Source organism: Castor canadensis, chromosome 3 (genome assembly GCF_047511655.1).
Source record: "Castor canadensis chromosome 3, mCasCan1.hap1v2, whole genome shotgun sequence".
NCBI classification, from domain to species: domain Eukaryota; kingdom Metazoa; phylum Chordata; class Mammalia; order Rodentia; family Castoridae; genus Castor; species Castor canadensis.
Genome location: NC_133388.1, coordinates 103,769,428 through 103,789,989, shown reverse-complemented (window position 1 = coordinate 103,789,989; position 20,562 = coordinate 103,769,428). Strand labels below are relative to the sequence as shown.

The 20,562-nt window shown below is 36.8% G+C and overlaps 1 protein-coding gene across 7 annotated transcripts in view; it reads left to right on the top strand.

Moving 5' to 3' along the window:
- Positions 1-20,562, top strand: part of Spidr (scaffold protein involved in DNA repair) — a 388,190-nt gene that overhangs the window by 117,630 nt on the left and 249,998 nt on the right. For 6 of the 7 annotated variants that reach the window (XM_074068500.1, XM_074068499.1, XM_020157004.2 and 3 more), the window contains one exon: positions 19,736-19,955. In XM_074068500.1, the coding sequence (XP_073924601.1) occupies positions 19,736-19,955 (220 nt within the window). Of the gene's footprint in view, positions 1-19,735; positions 19,956-20,562 lie in introns of those variants that run through there. The other variant, XM_020157010.2, reaches the window with a different exon arrangement.

Below are 20,562 nucleotides of genomic sequence, written 5' to 3'. Positions count from 1 at the left end.
GTTCATGGCTGTAATCCTAGCTACCCAGGAGGCTGAGATCTGGAGGATGGCGGTTCAAGGCTATCCTGGCAAATAATTTGCAAGACCCCCACCTCCAAAATAACTAGAGCAAAATGGACTGGAGTTGTGGCTAAACCATTAGAGTGCCTGCTTTGCAAGCATGAAGCCCTGAATTCATCTCCCATTTCCCCCCCAAAAATATAAGCATGTATGTAGACATATATATATATATATATATATATATATATATATATATGTCTATACAAAAGCTTCTGCACAGCAAAAGAAACAATTACCAGAATCAAAGGAAAACCTACAGAAAGGGAGAAAATCTTTGCCAGTTGTTCATTGGATAAAGGATTAATATTAAGATATAAAGAACTCCAAAAATTAAACATCAAAAGAATAAATAATCCAATTAATAAATGGCAAATGAATTGAGCAGTTTTCAAAAAAAGTACAAGTGACTAATAAATTCATGAAGAAATGTTCACTATCCTTAGCCATAAAGGAAATGCAAATCAAAACATTGAGATTCTACCTCACCCTCATCAAAGTGGCTACCATCCAGGAAACAAAAAAATACATACTGATGAGAATGTGAGAAAAAGGGACCCTTATTCATTGTTGTTGGGAATGTAGATTAATGCAGCTACTATTAAAATAAGTATGCAGGTTTCTCAAAAAACTAAAAATAGAACTACCATATGATCCTACTATACCACTCATAGGCATACATCCTATGAAGTGTAAGTCAACATACATGAATGGGTAAAGAAAATGTGTGTATATGCACAATGCAGTATTATTCAGCCATAAAGAAAAATGAAATTATGTCATTTGTATGAAAATGACTAGAACTAGAGATCATGATGATAAGCAAAAAAAGTCAGACTAAGAAAGACATATCACATGTTCTCTCTCATATGTGGGATCTAGTCCTTAAAAATGAGCGGCAGAAATGTGAAACAGGTTCTGTTTGAATACTGGAAGAGGAGGGAAGAGGGCAAAGGGAGAGGGTGGAAGGGTGTATTGTGGTTGAAGTACTTTATACATGTCTAAAAATAGAACAATGAAACCTGTTGAAATTGTTTTAAGAAGCAGGGAGCATAGGAGATGACGGAAAGTTCTAGAGGGGGTGAATTTGATCAGCATACATTGTATGCATGTATGGAAATAGACAATGAAACCTTTGAACAACTAATACATGCTAATTTTTAAGAAATCTACTAGGGACTTTGCAGAACTTGGATGGAGTTCTATATCCAGTGTGAAATGAATGAATTTTGCTACTTTTACATTTTGTTTAATAGTCGATTTATGTTGACAACTGTGTCTTCATTTTTTTAGACTTTGCTACACTTAGGTAAAACTGCATGGTGTGGCCAGGATTAAAGAAGCTGTATTCTAAAAAGAAATAATTATAACAACAACAATAATAACAATAATACTAATATGGCTGTAGCACAAAAATAAATTTGAGAGGCAAGGAAAAAGTATTTCTCTTTAGGAACCATTTTATTTTTCTTGTTTTTGAAGAGAAGCAAATTTCCAACACTTTTACCATTTATGTAGATTATAACAGCCATAATGGCCAGTGTTCATGAAGTGACACTCAAAGTAATCACATCTACAGCCAGACTTGGTGGTCACCTAAATCCTGGCAGGCTCAGAGAGCCTGAGTTCTACAGATGTGAGTACAGGACTGTTGTGTCCTAGTCCCCACTTAGCTTGTGCTTACTGACAGTGTGACAGATATGTTCACAATGTGTTTGATATCAAAGTTTTTAAAGCTAAAAGTAGTTATAGATAATCTTGAATGAAAAAAGAACACTTTGTGTTATTTAGAGAGAGGGTAGAGGTAAGAAAGAAAACATGGCTTCAGATAAGTAATTTTTCATTATTAGATTTTTGTTCCTAAAAGTTTTCTCTAAACTGAAGAAAAAAATGAAAAAACAAACAAGATCATTAAAGTTCAGCAGTGTTTACTATCATCCACAGCAGAATTCTCTCTGAATTTTCTTCCTCAGCTTGCCTATGGTATATACATTGAGACTAGAGAGCAGTGCATGTGAATGATGTTTCATAGCATCCTTGTGATGTGCCTGGGAATGAGGAAACAGTTTAGGATCCCAAAGTAATAAATAATTTAAGTCAGTGTTAGAAGAAGCGAAGAATGAATTTAGCTATCTGTATCAGTATTAGCATGAATATATATTGCGTTAGGATGTGCATTTTTGTTTTTGGCCTTTTGTTGCTAAAATTTTGTACTATAATTAGTGTCAAGGCCTTTTTTCAACTATAGCTTAATAGCATCTTGGTGGAGAAACCTTGTTTTTGGCTTATACTCTTAGCTAATTTATGGGTGCCCCTACCCATCTAGTTACTGGTGACAGCCCACTTTGGCCCACCCAGATATGCTACTGACTTCCCTTAAAAATATAAATTTTCCTGGCACTGTGGCACTTGCCTGTAAATAATCCCAGCTGCTTGGAAGGCTGAGGGAAGAGGATTGCTTGAGCCCAGGGGATTGATTAATTAATTAATTAAATTCATACAAAACTATCCATTTGTCAGACTCTGTCAGATAGCATTTCACTATTTAGCAGATCTGTGAAAATAAGTTAAGTTCGGATTTCAAGAGTTCTTATTTTTTTGTTCAGTTTAAAATTATGATTTCCTAAGCATTTTTTAACATTGAGAATAATTATTTCCTTATTCTTCTCACTATGACTTACATTTGTTGCCTTGTTATTTTTTCCAGTGCCACATCTTGTATTACACATTGTCTCTTTTAAAGGTTTGTTGCTGTTAAATGAGCTTTTTTTGGGGGGGGGGGGTATTTTTTTCCCTCCACAGAATAGGTTCTAAGTTAGGGGAGGGAGCAAAAATCTCCTGATGTTTTTTTGTTTCTCCTTGGTTTCTGGAATGTCAGACATAAATGTGTTTCATAGGTGATGGAAATCAGTAGGATACTGGAGTTCAAATTGCAGCAGATAATGCAAGCAGCGGCTCATGTTGCATGCTTCCCCGTGGCCAGGCTTTGAACAAGTGCTGTGCTTGCTGTTCCTCCCAGACCCTGCAAAGGTAGAATGCACCCTCTAATCACAAAGACTGCCAGAGGCTACACTCAGGTCCATAGAGTTATAGATTATTTGTTAAGCAACGAAAAACTGATGTGGGGGTATAGGCTGAGCAGGTCTTCTAATCCTTTAAACCTTAAATATTTAGCAAGAAACTTTTTTTAAAAACATTACTTTTATTAACTAATTTTAAAAAATTAATTTTTCCTTTAAATTGTGTTGTAGAATGTAGGCAACCATGTGATAATGTTCTGTAAAATTCTCATGAACATCAGTTATGGAGAGGAAAATTCTGTGTGTCCATCTTTCTCTGTTTATTTTAGTTGTATGAAATAAATGTTCCTTTCCCACACTGCTGTCTTTTCCCACTTGCTTTAGTCGACTGTTGGATTTGAGATAGTGGGAACTAAGAGTCACAAAAACTCAGAGGGGCAGGTCAGCTTCATTTATTCACTCAGTGAGTGCTTAGTGAGGGCCTCTTATTTTAGAGGCCCTGCGAGAGTCTGGAGAACTGCTGAATAAACAAGATTTGTCATTGCACTTATAGAACTTCTCTTTATTGGCATTGGTGAATGATGAGAAAGGAAAGAAAGTAGAAGGGACAGGTTAGAATAGTGAGGGATTAGATGGAAACCACATTGGACAGTCTGTGAAGACCAAGGAGTCAAATTTCATATTTATGGTGGATGCCTACACTTTCTGTGTTGTTTCCAGGCAAAAATGTAAAAGTTAGATAGAGTTGAGGTTTGGTTATTTTTTTCATTTTTGCCAGAAAAATTACATTTTAACTAAGATTTTGAGTAGCCCATATTTTAAATATTTTACTCTCAAAATCACTCACTGAAAAATTTCTTTTGATTATTAAAGTTCAATAAGATGCAGTTTATTTAGTACACATTACATTCAAGAATTTAAAAAAATAAATGTTCAGGCCAGCCACACCATTGCTCATGCCTTTAAATACCTATACTTGGGAAGTAGGGATCCCAAAGATGGCAGTTCCATGTCACCCAAGTGCTGAAAGTTAGCCAGACCCCATCTCAACAAGCAAGCAGGTACAGTGAGTGTGTATCTGTAGTTCTGTCTATTTGGGAATAGGATCACAGTTCCAGGCTAGCTTCAGGCAAAAATAAGAGACCCTATCTGAAAAATAACTAAGGCTTACTGGTGACATGACTTAGCTGTCTGCCTAGCAAAGTGCAAGGCCCTGAGTACAAACCCTAGTATTGCACCCCCACCCCAAGAATACACCCTACAATTTAAGCATCCAGGATGGAGCTAAATTTGGGTTTAGAAATACCTTTACTATGCCATTATTTGCTTTTATTGAATTACTATTTTGTGTTGAAATGCAGTAATGAAGAAAGTATGGTAAACAGATATAGGACTTTCAAAGAGTAGGAATAGATGGTTTTCTAATCCAATATTTTTTACTCACTAGGGAAATCCAGAAAGTTGGTGTCTTGTGTCCTTAATTTTTCATGACAAGTGGCTGTATTTTGTCTAATTTTTTTAAAGCTTCCTATTTCTCTTTTGCTCATTCATGCATATATTAAGCATCACTGACAGTTCTATCTCCATCATAACAATTAACTTTCCATCCATCCTTAAAATACTACAGCTTTATTCTTTGGAGGGAAATGAAACAATATTTTATACTCTAATGTTTCAGTAATATCTATGTTTTATTTGTTGAAGAACATTTGGAAAATTGTAAGAAGGAAACAAAGTATTGTGTCTTAGGAATTGTAAAGGAAAATAATTAATAGTAGCTTCTTAAAGAATATTTCATTTACATAATATCAAGAAAAAAAGAAACCATACACTATTCCTTTTTTTTTTTTCTTTGTGCTTACTTGGCAGGTTCTGTACTGCCGAGCCACGTTTCCAGCCAATGTTTTGTTAGTTTGGGGAAGGGTCTCACATTTTGTCCAGGCCAGCCTGGACTGCTACCCTCCTATTTTATGCTTCCCATCATTGCTGGGATGACTGGTTCATGCCTCAACCCCAGCTTTTTTCATTGAGATGGAGTCTTGCAAACTTTTTTTGCCTACCCTGGTTTGGAACCACAATCTTCCCAATCTCACCCTCCCATGTAACTTGGGATGATACTCATACCACAGTCTCCAACTATTTATTGCGATAAAGACTCTGGGACTTTTTGCCTGGGCTGACCTTGAATCATGATCCTCCCAATCTCAGCCTCCCAAGTAGCTAGGATTAAAAGCATGAGCCACCAGCACTCAGCTTCATATACTGTTCTTTGTTCTTTGTAATGCTTTTTAGACTTTCTCTACATTATATATTTATTTAAAGTATTAGTAAATATTACAATATAAAATAACTTATGGAAAATAGTAAACAGTTTATCATTTGGAAAAGGAGTTGAGACAGGATTTCTTTTTTCTTTTTTTTTCTTTGTGTGTGCGTGTGTGTGTGTGTGTGTGTGTGTGTGTGTGTGTGTGTGTGTGTGTAACTGGAGTTTAAGCTCAGGGCTTCCCACTTGTAAATCAGGTACTCTACACTTCAGCTGTGCCTCCAATCCAGGATTTCTTTATGAAAACTTTTTTTAATATATTCGTTTATTCACATGTGCATATATTGTTTGGGTCATTGCTCCCCGCTACCTGTGTCCCCCCGTCCACCTCCCCATCGTTTCCAGGCAGAATCTGTTCTGCCCTTATCTCTAATTTTGTTGGACAGAAAACAAAAGCAATAATAAGAGCGACAAAGCGTTTTTGCCAGTTGAGGTACAGATACCTATACAGAGAGATTCGTAGCATTGCTTCCAGGTACCAGTGTGTTACATCCCAAGTTAATTCATCTCTTACTGATCTTTTCACTAGTTCCCGATTGGAAAACTTTTTTATAAAAGAAGAAATTTGTCCAAATCAAGTGTTGTTTTCACATTTAAAGGAGGGAGATAAATGTGAAGTGATGAACTACTGAAAAATTATACCTTTGTGTGTGTCAAAAATTCAATAAAAAGACTAGTTTTCCAGTGAGGTAGTTTTTCAAAGTGAAAAGGCCTGGCTCATGCCTATAATCTCAACTCTCTGGAGGTGCAGAAGCAGGAGGATTTCAGTTTTAGGCCAGCCCAGGCAAAAGTTAGTGAGACCCTCGTCTCAAAGAAAAACCAGTTGTAATAGAGCATGTCTGTCATCTTATCCACCCAGTAGGCATAGGTAAGAGAATCACAGTCCATACCAGCTCCAGACAAAATAACTAAAGCAAAAAGGGCAGGGGTGTGTCTTAAGTGAGTCCCAGAGTTCAAACCCTAGTACTGCCAAAAAAAAAAAAAGAGTAAAAAGAATATTGTGTTCTTTGTCCTTGAGTATGAGGGGCTTAATTTTCATAATCTCTACTGTTGGGCAACCTAAGTGCTCCTTGTCACCTGTGTGACCATCAGGTGAGCCTATTTTTTGTGGGAGGGTACTGGGATTTGAACTCAAGGCCTCTTGCACTGACTGTTATGCAAGCTAGCTACCACTTGAACTATGCTCCCAGCCATTTTTACTTTAGTTGTTTAAAAATTTTTCCTAATTAGTGTTTGTTAATTTTACAAAGGGGTTTCATTGTGATATTATGATACAAGCATACAATATACTTGGATCACCTGCCCCCCTCCAATACTTGTTTTTTATCCCTTCTTCCCCTCTTTTTTGAAGAATTTTTAATGAGTTTCATTATTTCTGTTTTCATACTTGTCTAGGAAGTACTTCATATTTACTCTCTGTTTTTCATCCTCTCTTTTCACCATTCCTTCATGGGTTCCAACTCCTTAACAGTTCCACCATTTTACACTTGTGTTGCCATTTTTTTTAAGGTAATCTATTATGCATATGAATGAGAACATCTGATATTTGTCTTTCTCAGTCTGGCTTATTTTACTTAACATGTTGATTGCCAATTCCATCCATTTTCCTGGGAGCAAAATAATTTCATTTCTCTTTATGACTAAATAATGTGTATAGATACCACATTTTCTTTATCCATTCATCTGTTGATGGGAACCTAGTATGATCCCATGCCTTGGCTATTGTGAATAGTGTTGCTGTAAACATGGGTCTATAGGTATTTGTTGTATGCAGACTTACATTCTTTTGGATATATGTCCAGGAGTGGTATAGCAGGATAATATGGTAGTTCTGTTTAGTTTTGTGAGGGACCTCCATACTGATTTCCATAGTACCTACACTAATTTTCTTCCCACAGTTTATGAGTGTCCCTTTCCCACACCCCCACATCCTTGCCAGCATTTTTAGTTGTTTACTTTCTTGATGGTAGCCATTCTTACTGGAATGAGATGGAGTCTCAATGATGTTTTGATTTGCATTTCCTTTATGGCAAAGAATGTTGAACATTTCTTCATGCATTTATTGGCCATTTGTACTTCTTTTGAGAACTGTCCAATTCACTTGGATTATTTATTATTTTGGTATTTAATTTTTAGAGCTCTTTATATGCTCTGAATATTAATTTATCCAATGAATAGCTGGCAGAGATTTTTCTCCCATTTCTGTAGGTTGTCTTCTGATTCTAGTAATTGTTTTCTTTGATATGGAGAAGGTTTTAATTTGATGTAATCCCATTTATCAATTCTGACTCTTATTTCCTGAGCAAGTGGAGTCCTATTCAGAAATGTGTGACCTATTACTATAACTTCAAGGGTCTTCCATATCTTTTCCTGTGGTAGTTTCGAAGGTTCAGACCTTACATTTAGATCTTCTACCCACTTTGAATTATGTTTTGTACAGGCTGAGAGATAGGGGTCTAGTTCTAGTCTTCTACATGTGGCTGGCAGTTTTCCCAGCACTAGTTTTGAAGAGATGTCTTTTCTCCAATGTATGTTGTTGGCCATTTGTCAAAAGTCACACGACTGTGATTTATTTCTGCATCTTGTATGTGAGCTAATCTATTCCATTGGTGGCCATCTCTGTTTTTTTGTGCCAATACCATGCTGCTTTTGTTACTATGGTTCTGTAGTATAATTTGAAGTAAGATGCTGTGAGACTGTTAACATTGCTGTTTTTGCTCAGGATTGCTTTGTCTATTTTGAGTCTTTTATGTTTGTATATGAACTTTATGATTAATTTTTCCATTTCTGTGAAAAATTGGGATTTTGGTGGTGATTGTATTCAAGCTGTAGACTGCTTTTGGTAGTGTAGCTGCTTTCACAATACTAATTTTGCTGATCCATGAACATAGGAGGTTTTTCCATTTTCTAGTGTCTTTTCTTTCAAGGTTTTATGGTTTTGATTGTAGAGGGCTTTTACCTCCTTTGTTAGGTTTATTCCTAGGTATTTAATTTGGTTTTTAGATGATTGTGAATGGATTGTTTTCCTGATTTCTTTTTCAGCCTGTTTGTTCATTCATATATAAAAAACCTACTGAGTTTTGTTGTTTTTTGGTAGTTTTTTTAAGGTCTTTTATGTATAAGAGCATATCATCTGTACATTATTTTTCAGACAGGATGTTGCACTTTTTGCCCTAGGCAGTCTTAGAGTGTAATCCTCCTACGTTTCCCTCCCTCTTAACTGAGATTACAGACTTGACCTACCATGCCAGCTTGTTCATTGAAATGAGGTCTCAATACTTTTTTGCCTGGACTGTCCTGAAAGCGTGATCCTCCCAATCTTCACCTCCTGTCTGATTAGGATCACAGATGTGCCCCATCATGCCCAGATTATTTCTTGAGATTGGAGTTTCAGTAACTGTTTGCCCAAACTGGCCTCAAACTGTGATCCTCCTGATTTCCATCTCCTGAGGAGTGGGATAACAGTCGTGGACCATTGTACCTGGCTCAGGTAAGCCTTTCTGTGCTCTTGATGAAGATGTATGCTGAGGTTGAGGCTATGGGAAGTTCTGATCTTGAGTTTTCCCATTGCACAGTTCCCTCAGGCATCCTCAGGTACCCCAACAGTGTAGCTTATTTTGTTGCAGTCTCTTGGCCAATTTGGTAACATACAGCCCGATCTGGCAACCTTGGTACCCACTACTTTCAAAAGACTCCTGAAGCTGAGGAGATCCTGCAGTGGGGTTGTGTTTCAGACTCACGAATTACTGAAGAAGTAATGTCAGGTCAGCATTTCTATACATAAATAGCTATGCAAGCAGGAAGAAGAGCAAAGAATTCTGCATAGATAGGTGTGTGTCTAAAAAATTTCACCAGTTTCCTTGATGCAATATTTTCTAATAGAGACTATCTTAGGGTAGAAATTGCTGGGCTGATTGTTTCTACTGAAGAAGGGCTTTTTGAGGGGATGTTGGGAGTCTGGAGTTTGAACTCAAGACTTGTTCCGCCTGCACTGTCATATAAGTACTATGCACTAATTGATTGTACCACTGGAGCTCCTGAACTCAAGGCTTTACACTTGCAAAGCAGGCAGTCTGTTGCTTGAGCCACACCTCCAGTCTGTTTTGCTCTGGTTATGTTGGAGATGGGGTTCTCAAACTATTTGCCTGGGCTCACCTCGAACATCAGCCTCCCAAATGTATAGGATTACAGTTGTTGAACCTCAGTGCCCCACAGCTGTTTTATTCTAATTCAAAGTTTTTAAAAAGTTATTTAAAATTTTTTCTTAAGGTTCATTGTTACCTTATTGTTTACCAGTCTTTGTTCCAGTTGACGGGATTCTATTTGTGACCTTAGCATGGGGCTGCTCTGATTTGGCCAAAGAGGTTTAGCTTCACTTCCTTTTCTTATTTCCCCTTTCTTTTGGGGTCAAAGGAGCTGACTCTGGATTAGTGCCATGTTCCTTCAGACCAACAAAACCAGGAAGCCAATTGCAGTGGTCAAACTCTATTCCCCACCCCACCCCCTTTTTTTTTAAATATGCTTCCCCACATTTTGGTGCAGTAGTAGTATTTAGTATGATTTTTTGTAGTCAGGAGCCAGAAGAATTCACATGAATACTCTTGGCTGGGTGATTCAAGTCAGAAAACAAAAGCTATAATATTAGTTTGTGTACAGTTAGAGCTGTAGCTGTAATTTCCAAAGAACATTTTAAGTGTGAACTAAGAGAAGGGTTAAGAGTAAATATTTGACTTTCATAAAACAGTGATTGAATCTAACAAATAAAGGCATACTTGATACCAAACTCAGCTTTCTAGCTAACATACTTACCATACTTAGCTGGTTTTTTCATATCCATTTTTACCTTTATTTCTGGAAATAAAATGTATGAAGTAACATTTAGTGATAGGGAATTGAATGATGCTTTTGGATTCCCAATGAAATTATTTAATCTGCTTTCTCCATTTGTTTTCTCATGACAAGGTTTAAAATTTTTTATAGATCCAAAGTTTAAGACAATATTTTTTTTTCTATTCTCTGTTGTGAATGATCCAAGAAAAGGACTGTAGGGGCTAGAGTTGTGATTCAAGCAGTAGAGCCCTTAGCCTAGCAAAAAGGAAACACTGAATACAAACACCAGTAGCTCCAAGAAAGGAAAAATAAGACTGGAAAGTTACCCCATTCTAAATAGGTTATATTGTGAGTAAATTGTGTTTCCTGCTGAATGATATATGTATCTTTATAAGTAATAATTCATTCATAGAGTTAATTTAGGACCTCATTAATGATGAACATTACATGTTGAAAACCTTGTTTTGACATTCAAAAAATTATTGTTATTGGCAAGGCGACGTTTTCTTTGGCTTGCTCAAAAATTGTCATTTTTTTTACCCTCAGAATAGTTCTTATCACTGGCATTTGTCCATGCTGTGAAATCTTACCTACATCATTTTACCCTTTACAACAATCTAGTTTTCCAAACCTTCTTAATTCACTTTTATTTTCCAAGAGGTTGTGTGTTTTCCCCTTGGAATGTAAAAGCTGAGGCTTGATTTTTATTCATCTCTCAGGAGAGACTGACAAGAGGAGTGAGTTGGCAGGCCAGATGGCCCTACTGTGGCCAATCCATGCAGCTTGAGTCTTCCAGAAAGGTGATGTAAGATGGGATTGTGTCATATCATAGGGCACTTCTTATCATTCTGGTCAGTTTTTCAGGTAGCGAATGGAATAAACAAGTGCTTGAGTTAGTAAAATGCTTATAAAGTCAGAAAACAGTGGGAACTGTGCTTTGTATTGTGATAGGGATTTGGAAGAGCAGCCTGTGGCCCACACTCCCTCCCTTTCTACCCTAGTAAGACCTGGCTTCCTTTCTACTAGGGTACCAGCACAGGCAGGAGAGTGAGGAACCCATGGTAAAACATGCACCCAACCCTGAATTCTTCTTTCTGGGATTAAGAAATGGATTTTACCATATATACTTGGCTACTAGACCTGATATACTTTTCTGTTTTAATGCTTTATTTGTAATTGTACTTCTAGTTTTCTCTAGTATTCTAATCATACGAAGTGTGAGTAAATTCTACAAAGCACTACAGAGTTGTATAGGGCTTAACTAGTATCCCTGAGCCCTTACCAATAACTCAGGAAACCAGTGATGAATTTTAAAATATTACATGACATCCAAGTACAAAAATAGTCCTAGCTAGGAGATGTTGGTTCTGGTCCCAACTCTGCCAAGAATGAAGGCCTATGTGGAGCATGTCATCTGTGCCTTAGTTTCTTTACTGAGAAGGGGTGACTTTATTAAACTTTAGGTTATGTCTACATTTAAAATTCTGCCTTATATGTTATTTCCATGTGAAAGTTATTCTCAGTTTTTAACTTTTGGAGTCCTAGGTTTGACTACATTTGTACATTTCCAACATCGGAGCTATTTCTTGTTGCTTGCCTTAGGAGTAAGGCACTTGTATGTTAATGCTTACTATGTGTTTTCTTAATCACAACATCATCTCATTTAAGTTAACTTCACTTCTTGTTTTTCCTCTCTCCCTACCAGTTTGTTACAGCACCATGGGAAAGAGGTAGCCCCAAGATTACAACATTTGCTCATGTCTAGTAGTTGTGAATTTGCCATGCCCTATTCAGACATGCACTGCTCTGACTCAGTAGGCATTTTACCCATTTCTACCCAAATAAAGTGATGTGACTGATTCATTAGAAGTTGTTCATTAGAATATCTTTTTCTGATAGTCATTATAGAATGAGCAAGGGGGAGATTAAGGAGATAATGTTGTACTAGGTATCAAGAATGGCAATAGAAATGTCCTGTATTCTGTCAGTTGATCAATAAGAATATTTTAACTCTTTCTGTTACACAAATTGGCCATAGTGAAGTTGGATTTTGTACTCATATAAATGCACCTCTGGTGTTCTTATGATTGCATGAAAGGGGGTTGAAGGTTGTGGGCCTTTAAACCCTGGAGGACTAGAGTAACCACCTGTAATTAGTAACTTGCTATTTTAAAATTGCTTCTCTGAAAAATTTTCCAACACATTTATTTCTCAGTTGATGCTTCATTTATAAAAATAGAGGTATTTAAATACTGTTCATATATTTCTTAACCCTCTGACCCTTTAAAACTTGTTTTTGATGTAATTTTAGGACACTATTTTAATCTTTTTCTGAGCCAGAAATATTACTTATAATGGTATGAAATAAGATGTTTTAAATGAGCAATGTATTTCTGAGCCAGAAATATTACTTATAATGGTATGAAATAAGATGTTTTAAATGAGCAATGTATTTCTGAGCCAGAAATATTACTTATAGTGGTATGAAATAAGATGTTTTAAATGAGCAATGTTTTTCAATGAAGAATTCATTTTTTGGATACTCAGAATGGAATGCTATGTGATCAGCTGTGTCCACATGTATGCCAGGTAGTCCTCTCTGTATCACATCACCCTGTCTCACTTGGCTCAGTTGCTGCAACAATGTCATGGATTGCACAACTTAGGCAGCATTCATGTACTTCCCAGTGCTAAGAGCTGGAAGTCAGGTGCCATTGTGGCCAGGCTTTGGTGAAGGCCTTCTTCCAAGTTTATAGGCAGCTGCCCTCTCTCTGTCTACCCATAGGGTCTTCTGCCTATATGCTTATGTGGAAAGAACAAGCCCTCTGGTGTCTCTTCCTATAAGAATGCTAACTCTTCCAGATTGGGATCCCTCCTTTTTTACTTCATTTAACATTATTACTTTGTTAGAGTCCCCTGTCTTCAAACATAGCCACAGTAGGTGTTAGGGCTTCACCATATGAATTTTGGAGAAACTCAAATACTTCCCCTTGTTGTCTAGTTTAACTGTGCTCAAGGATCTTTTAGGAGCTTTGTGTTCATTTTAGACTTCCGTGTCTTTTGAAATGGGACCTTCATTGCCCATTCACCCTCTACAGGACTGTACAGGCTACTCCTACAGAATAAGTCACTATGACATGCCCAATGGTAGGCAGCACTGTGACATTGTGATCCCCAGGAGACTAAGATGCTCAGTCAAGTTTTGATTGCTCTCATCCCTGCAGACTGTGATAAACATTCCCATCACCTGGCAGTTTTGTTCAATTTTTTTTTTAAAGTGTTGAGTTTCAGATTTCTGTTTCATGCTTAGAATTATTGTGGCTTTTGGAGAAGAATGTTTTAAACTGGGTGAAAAGGCAAAAATATGTGGAATCAAGAAGTGAAAGCACAATAGTTTACAGTTCAGTAAGTTGTGGTTAAGAAATATGTCTGTTCATCACTGCCAGATGTCTTAAAATTTTATAGAGGAGCATTGTAAGTTTTTTTTTTTTTAAAGAAATTGTACTGTTTACAGAGAGTAGGGATGTGAACTTCTCTAGAATTAATTTTTTGGGTATTTTTAGTCTAGATCTGCTCAGAGCCTTATGAACTCTCTTGAAATCTGTGAAATGAATTTGATGGGTGCTTATGTTTATTCAGAAACTAAAATTTTTGTTTACTAAATATTAATGTTGTAATTAGTGATTTAATAGAGGTTCAATTATTGAATACTCACTGGAGTAATCCATTGCTAGGTATTTTGAGATCACTAGTTAAATCAGCTATAGCTATAACTTCTAAAAAAGGCAGTGTAATTATGTACAAATCAGTGTTATTCAGCTTTTAGTCCATTTTCATTAAAAAAAAACAGTGATATGGTGCAAACTGAACAGGTAAAACCTTGTTTGAATTTGATTTTGGAATGCATTATTTTTTTTTTTGAAGCACACCTAAATCCATTCTAAGGGTATATACAGAGTACAATTGAGGTAAGCAGAAGCAGGTCAGAAGCATACTTGTTGGTAGTGAGCTCAAGACTGGAAATAGAGTCTTGCAAACTTTTCATGTCAATCTGTATTATGGTTCTTTCAGTTCTTATGTATTTATTGGGTACTGATCAAGGTGTAGTATAGAGCTCATGGTTTAAGGACAAAAGTATTCACTTTCCTATGTTACAATGAGAGACACAATCAAGAGATACAAGTGAGGAAATAAAAGAGAGCTGTGTTCTGAGAAATGTTCACCAGGGAGATTGTGGTGGACTTTATTTTTCATCTTATAGAAATAATTTTAAAGTTTCATAAATGAATCTGTGGAATTTGAGGCTAGAGCAGTAAGAAGTAACAAGTAACAAAGGACTTTCTATACAATGATATAGACTGTATTTTGAATTTTATCCAGTTGGTAGCCATTGAAGGGTTCAAGTACATGGTAGGTATCATTAGATGTACACATAACAAGAAAATTCTGTAGGTTTTAAGAAGAGTTTGGAAGGGTTACGTGTTAAAGTAGGGAGTTCAGTAAGAGCCAGATTTTGAAATAACTTAGAAAAATCTCAGTCTTAGTATATCTGAAACTGATGTCTTCATATCAGAATTCTCCCACTGTCTACCCTCCAGGAAAGAAACCTATTCATCTAGAAATCTTCCCTGTTTTAATAAATGTTAATACTATTCTTATTCTTGCTCAGGCGAAAAACACTGGAGTCATACTTGACTGTCTTGTTCATGTCTGCTCCTAGTCTATGGACAAGTTCTATTAACTCTACCTTCAAGGAATCTCTAGTATCTGACCATTTCTCCTCTCTCCATCTCTCCCTGCTCTCATCTATCTTAATCTCTCCTCAAGTGCTCCTGCAGGACTCTCCTAATTGGTCCTCCTGCTTCTTCCCTTGCCCTCTTCAGTTTGTTCTCAGCACAGTTCATCATTTCCCTTACCTTTTGGCTTTTCATCGCTTAAGAAATACCCAACTCTACACACAGTGCCATAGACCTGTCTGTTCTCTTCTTTTCATTCATATCTGATTTTCTTTTCCAAGGGCTGGTAGTATGGCTCAAGTGGTAAAGCACCTGCCCGGCAAACACAAATCCCTGAATTCAAACTCCAGTACTGTCTCCTCCCACTTCGCCAAAAAAATGAGCAGTAGTTCTGTGAGAACTACAGAAGTTCCTGTTGTTTATAGGAGAATGATTACAAATTCTCTCCTCATGTCCTGACTTGCTTCACTTTGTCCTTTCTCATATACCATTTATTATCCTCATAATATATGCTAATTCAACATAACCCACTTGAGAAATTTTTTAGTTCACTTGCATGAAAACCAACCTTGGCTACTTGTATATTTCAAATTTCAAATAAGTCATAGAGCTTAATAATCACAAATAGATTTTATCACTTAGATTTTTATGGCCTCTTGGTCTTTTAAAATCAGAGGCTTTTTTTTTTTTGGAGCACTTAGCTGACAAAATAAATCACTCCTTGCTTCATTCATTCTGAAAATGTTAGCCTTTAAGTTAAATACTGTGCACTTTTAACTAAGAATGCTATTTCATCTGCTAATTGTAAATATGGATAGGATTACTAGATCTTTTGGTGCATTTTCTATATGACTCTGTATCATTGTTAATCATTTAAGGTCATTGCTGTTGTATATTGATATTTGTGTTTTCCCTTTGATCTTCATGGCACTTAGTGCTTTCTTTTTTCTCTTTTTATTTTATCATTTTTACATTTACTTACATGTGTGTACATTGTGTGGCACTTAGTACTTGACAAGTTGTCATTGCAAGTTCTATTGAAATCGTAGCTGGGTCTAGCCATAGCCATAGGTCTTAAGGAGCCATTTGTCAACCTGGAAATGACTCTGTTACATTTTAAATAAGCCCTGTGTTTTAGCATCATGAAATAGAGGTGAAAAAATGTCACTTATAATTTCCTATTTCTAATTAGTTTTTACCCAAGAGAAATTTTGGCTATCAATTTATAAGAATACTCAGATTAAGCCTGCCAATATCCTTTCTGTCCTTAAAATGTGCTGTGATCAACTTACTTTATTTCTCAGTTTTCTGATCTGTCAAAGAGAGAGACTGATATCTTCCTTACTTCTTTTGTAGGATTATTATAGAGTGACTAAGAGAATCTACTTCAAATGCCTTGAAAAACTGATGATCGTGACAGCGGCTGTCTGTCATTATTGCACATTTGGTGGGCCAGATGCTGTGCCATGTGCTTCCCATGTTATTGTATTGTTCTTGGGGTTAGCTAGTACCATATTCTTTTGAAAATGAGGCTCTCATTAAAGAGATAAATACTGAAAAGTTATTTGTGGATGTTAAAGGAAGGAATAATTGTATCTACTGGGGGTTTGGGAAACACTTCCTAGATGAGGTGATATTTTCGCTGAGTATTGCAGCATTTATGGAAAATGGGGCAAAAATGGCTTTTTATGTACCATTCATCTAATTGTAAAGTAGTCTTTTTTATTTGTAAAATGAGTATCTCTTGTGCTTGGATTAGAAGTTTGCCTTAAGCACATAATTTGACATAATTTACCCCAAGTTTCTTCTCCCTCAGGCAAAAGCGGAATTTAACAGTGCTTCATTTTCTTTTGGTAAGGCCTGCTGGTTTCTCCCCAGGGCTCCGGAGAGTCCCTGCCTAGAGGAAAAGATAATGGCACTATCCCTTTCTACTGCTGTTACTCATCACAGCATCCCAAACCTGTTCATTCACCAACCAAGCTGTGGTGTAAAGTGCTGTGGTGATAGTCAATATTATGAAGTAACTTATTTATTCTACAAGGTATTTGGTGCTACAGATCTAAAGTGGAATTTAAGTGTATGGAGATATTGTCGGGATTTAGCATAATGGGCTTCAGAGAAACCATAGTCAGTGTGGACCTTTTTAGATACATAAGTATTTCTACTGTAATATTATTTATGTGTTTCTGTAATACCTTCCTTCATTTTAAAAAAACTCTGGGTCTCTGTAGCCTCAAAGGCTGGGACAGACTACTGAAACACTTTTAAACCAAGCCACCAAAACAATGAGTATCTGCAGGGAGGACTTTTGCTGCTTGGGCAGGCAACTACTCATGCCTGAGGACTGAACAGAAAATACTGCAGAGCAAAGTATCTAGAATCTGTGCTCTGTAGGGTCACCTTAACTGAAGCAGGGTGGCGGATGCTCAAAAATGCAAGGGGCTGTGGAACCCTGGATAATAGTTGCTATCAGCAGGATACAGAGTAGACAGCAGGCCTTCACAGTGTTAGGCATGAGCTCCTAGTACAGACACAAATTGTAATAATACTGAAAATATGTACATATGTGTCTAGAGCCACTGCAGCTCCTATACTAGGACTTTTCCCATTGTTTCCAAAGACTCAAATTGTCCAACCACTGCTCTAGCTACCCTGCCTAGGAAAAGTATGTGTCAGATGACCTCCAGATGATCCTGACTTCTTTTCCCATCCACCCAATAGCTCTTTTTAAAGTCACATCTGCTGCTGCAGAGCTATGGTATGTTCATCTCCTAGTCAGTGCTTGTCTTTAGATGCTTGTTTTTGCACCTCCATTATCTCCCATGTAGTATCTAGTAACAATTTAACATTGTGCTTGTTCATACCTTTCCCACTCAGTGTTCTTCCTCTCCTCAAGAAAGTGCAGCAAGCCTGTTGCATACCTTGAGAAAAGGTTGTCCAGGGCAATGCTCTGGGGAGGTGTGTTGCCTAGCTCAGCATGTGGACCTATGCTGTGGGCACTTTCACCAAAGAAGGAATGGAAAGATTGGGTCTGAGTGAAAATGAATGAAGCAAAAGTAAGCAGGAGAAAGAGAGGAAAATGATATTAAGCTGTATAACCAAAAGCTTACCACTATCTAAATTTTATTTTTTGCTGTTAACCATTTGGCTGCAGTGGAGGAGAAACTTAGTATTTGTTATTAGCAACTTTTTATTATTTTCATCAAATTCATTTATTTTTAAAAGTAAAAAGCACAGAAACTGATAGAAAAATACCTGTGTCCACCATCTAGAAATAATCACATATGTTAACCTTTTGTCTTATGAGTCACATATTTTTATAAAAGAAACAATAGACAGATGAATTTGAAATCCCCTAGCCCCCCTTCTGATTCACATTCTTCTTTCTGTCTCTTCAGAGGCAGAGGCTAAAATGACTTTTCTTGTGTTTTTCTACTCTGTGTTTTTTTGTTTGTTTGTTTTTCTTTCTTTGTTTTTAAGACAGCCTCTTTCTTTGTTGCCTGTGTTGCCCAGGCTGGTCTTGAAGTCATGATTCTCCTGCCTCAGCCTTCTGAGTAGCTGAGACTACAAGTGCCAGCCACCACACCCAACTCAAAACAATCAGGACGATTTTGGGGTTTTTTGGTGATGTGGGATGTCATGCCATGTAGTGTATCTTTCCCCCCACCCCCCAGCCCCCCACAGTGCTGGTGATTGAGCCATGCAGGGCCTCACACATGCTAGGCAAGTACTCTCCCATGAAGCTAACATCATCAGCTTTCCTTGTATGGCGTATATGTATAACAATGCTGTATTGATTTCTGTGTTCTTAAATTATATTATGTCATACACTCTATATTTATTTATCGTATCTTGTTTTTGAGATCTAACCATGTGTTGCATAGAGATGTACTGACTCACTGGAAGTGCTGTGTCGTGTTCTGTGGTGTGAACGCTCCATCTTCCTCATTTATACTGATCATGTTTTCTGCTTTTACAATACTGGTTCTGTTTTCTGCTTCTACACTACTGACATGTGCATCTTTATTTAGGTCTGTTGGTGCAGGTCATGACTATATCTTCCAGGCTATAAGCTATGCACACTCACCTTCATTTATGTCATTTAATTCTCACAAATGTTAACTGAGGCAGGTGGCATGATCTCCATTTAATACATGAGAAAACTGAAGGGTTGAAATACTGCATAACTTGGGCAACTTAGTAAGACAGCTGTTACTTGAATTCAGATCAGATTCCATCCATTAAATCCACAGCTCTGTCACCCAGCAATCCATGTAAATTCTCAAGTTTTAACCTTTATGGTCATTTAAATGGTTGTAGCCAGTGAGTAATCTACATGATTTTAAACAGAATCAAAGCAGGTAATAAGTAGGAGGCGGGAATATAAAAAAGAAATACCAAACAGTAGCCATGTTTCCTTTCTTGTGGTCATCCAAAAGGTTCAAGTTTGGGAGTAAAAACATGCTCTGAAATAATGAGTCTGAGGTTTCCACATACACAACTGTTTCTTTGTCATAGAAGACTATTTGTTTTTCATTGCACAAAATATATATATTAAATGCAACATACAAGCCTATTTTGATTATAGAAAGATATTGCCGTGAGCATAATAGTTTATATTTTATCTTGAAATATGTGCATAATATTTTCTCCAAGTACAGAAATGTATGTGGATGCAGTTTTTTTTTCTACAAAGAAACTTTATTCATGCCTGAATCATCTATGTTTAGGAATTTATTTTTACTTTTGTTCTTTTGTTCAACTTCTAGGTGAAAATTCTGGCATATTAATTGTGAAAATTCTAGAACTGCATGAGGAATGCACCATGTTAGTTGCCTTGTGTGAGCAGTTAGGGGGGCCGCCATCTGTCAGCCCTTCCCAAAGTGTGATGTCCAGACCTGATGCTGACCTGAAGGTTCTTTTCACCTGGGAGACGGCAGGATACCTCAGGGGTCATCCCCAAGACATCATTCATATCTTCCCTCCTTGGTGAGTGCAAAGAACTATTCTAGCAGCCACCAGGTATGAGTCTGTCTCACCAGAGAACAGGAACATTTTTGTCACTTTATTATAGAGATATGCCAGGGGAATAATGCCAGGATTTGATATAGGTTTTATGTAACAGAAGCACTGAATTGTCTCTGATGGCTTGTTTGTACTTCTGGCAGCAAAGTTTTGTTGATTTGGGGTGAAAGGGTAACAAACACATCAAGATTCTTGTCCAAGTGGTGTGTTATTAAAAAATCTGTCTGTTTCTGTTTTCATCCGTCTTATAAAAATAGTTTTAGTAGACTATTACATGACAATCAAGTAACACATATTAAGTTAGTATTTCTTAGCTGGTCACATAGCACAAAGAATAAAAAGCATGAATTAAAACATAATAGGATTTGAACTTCAGGAGCATAAATGACTATTACTGGGTCAGAAATTATTTTCAGCAATATGGCATTTTCTTTCTTTGCCATAGGACATTTAATGTTCACCAGGAAAAGAAAGGGAAAGTTTAAGCAGCCTTGTTTTAAGTGCTAATTATTAATTTTATTGATAATTTTCTTTGATTTTTGTTTTGTTTTGGTTTTGAGACCAGGTCTTA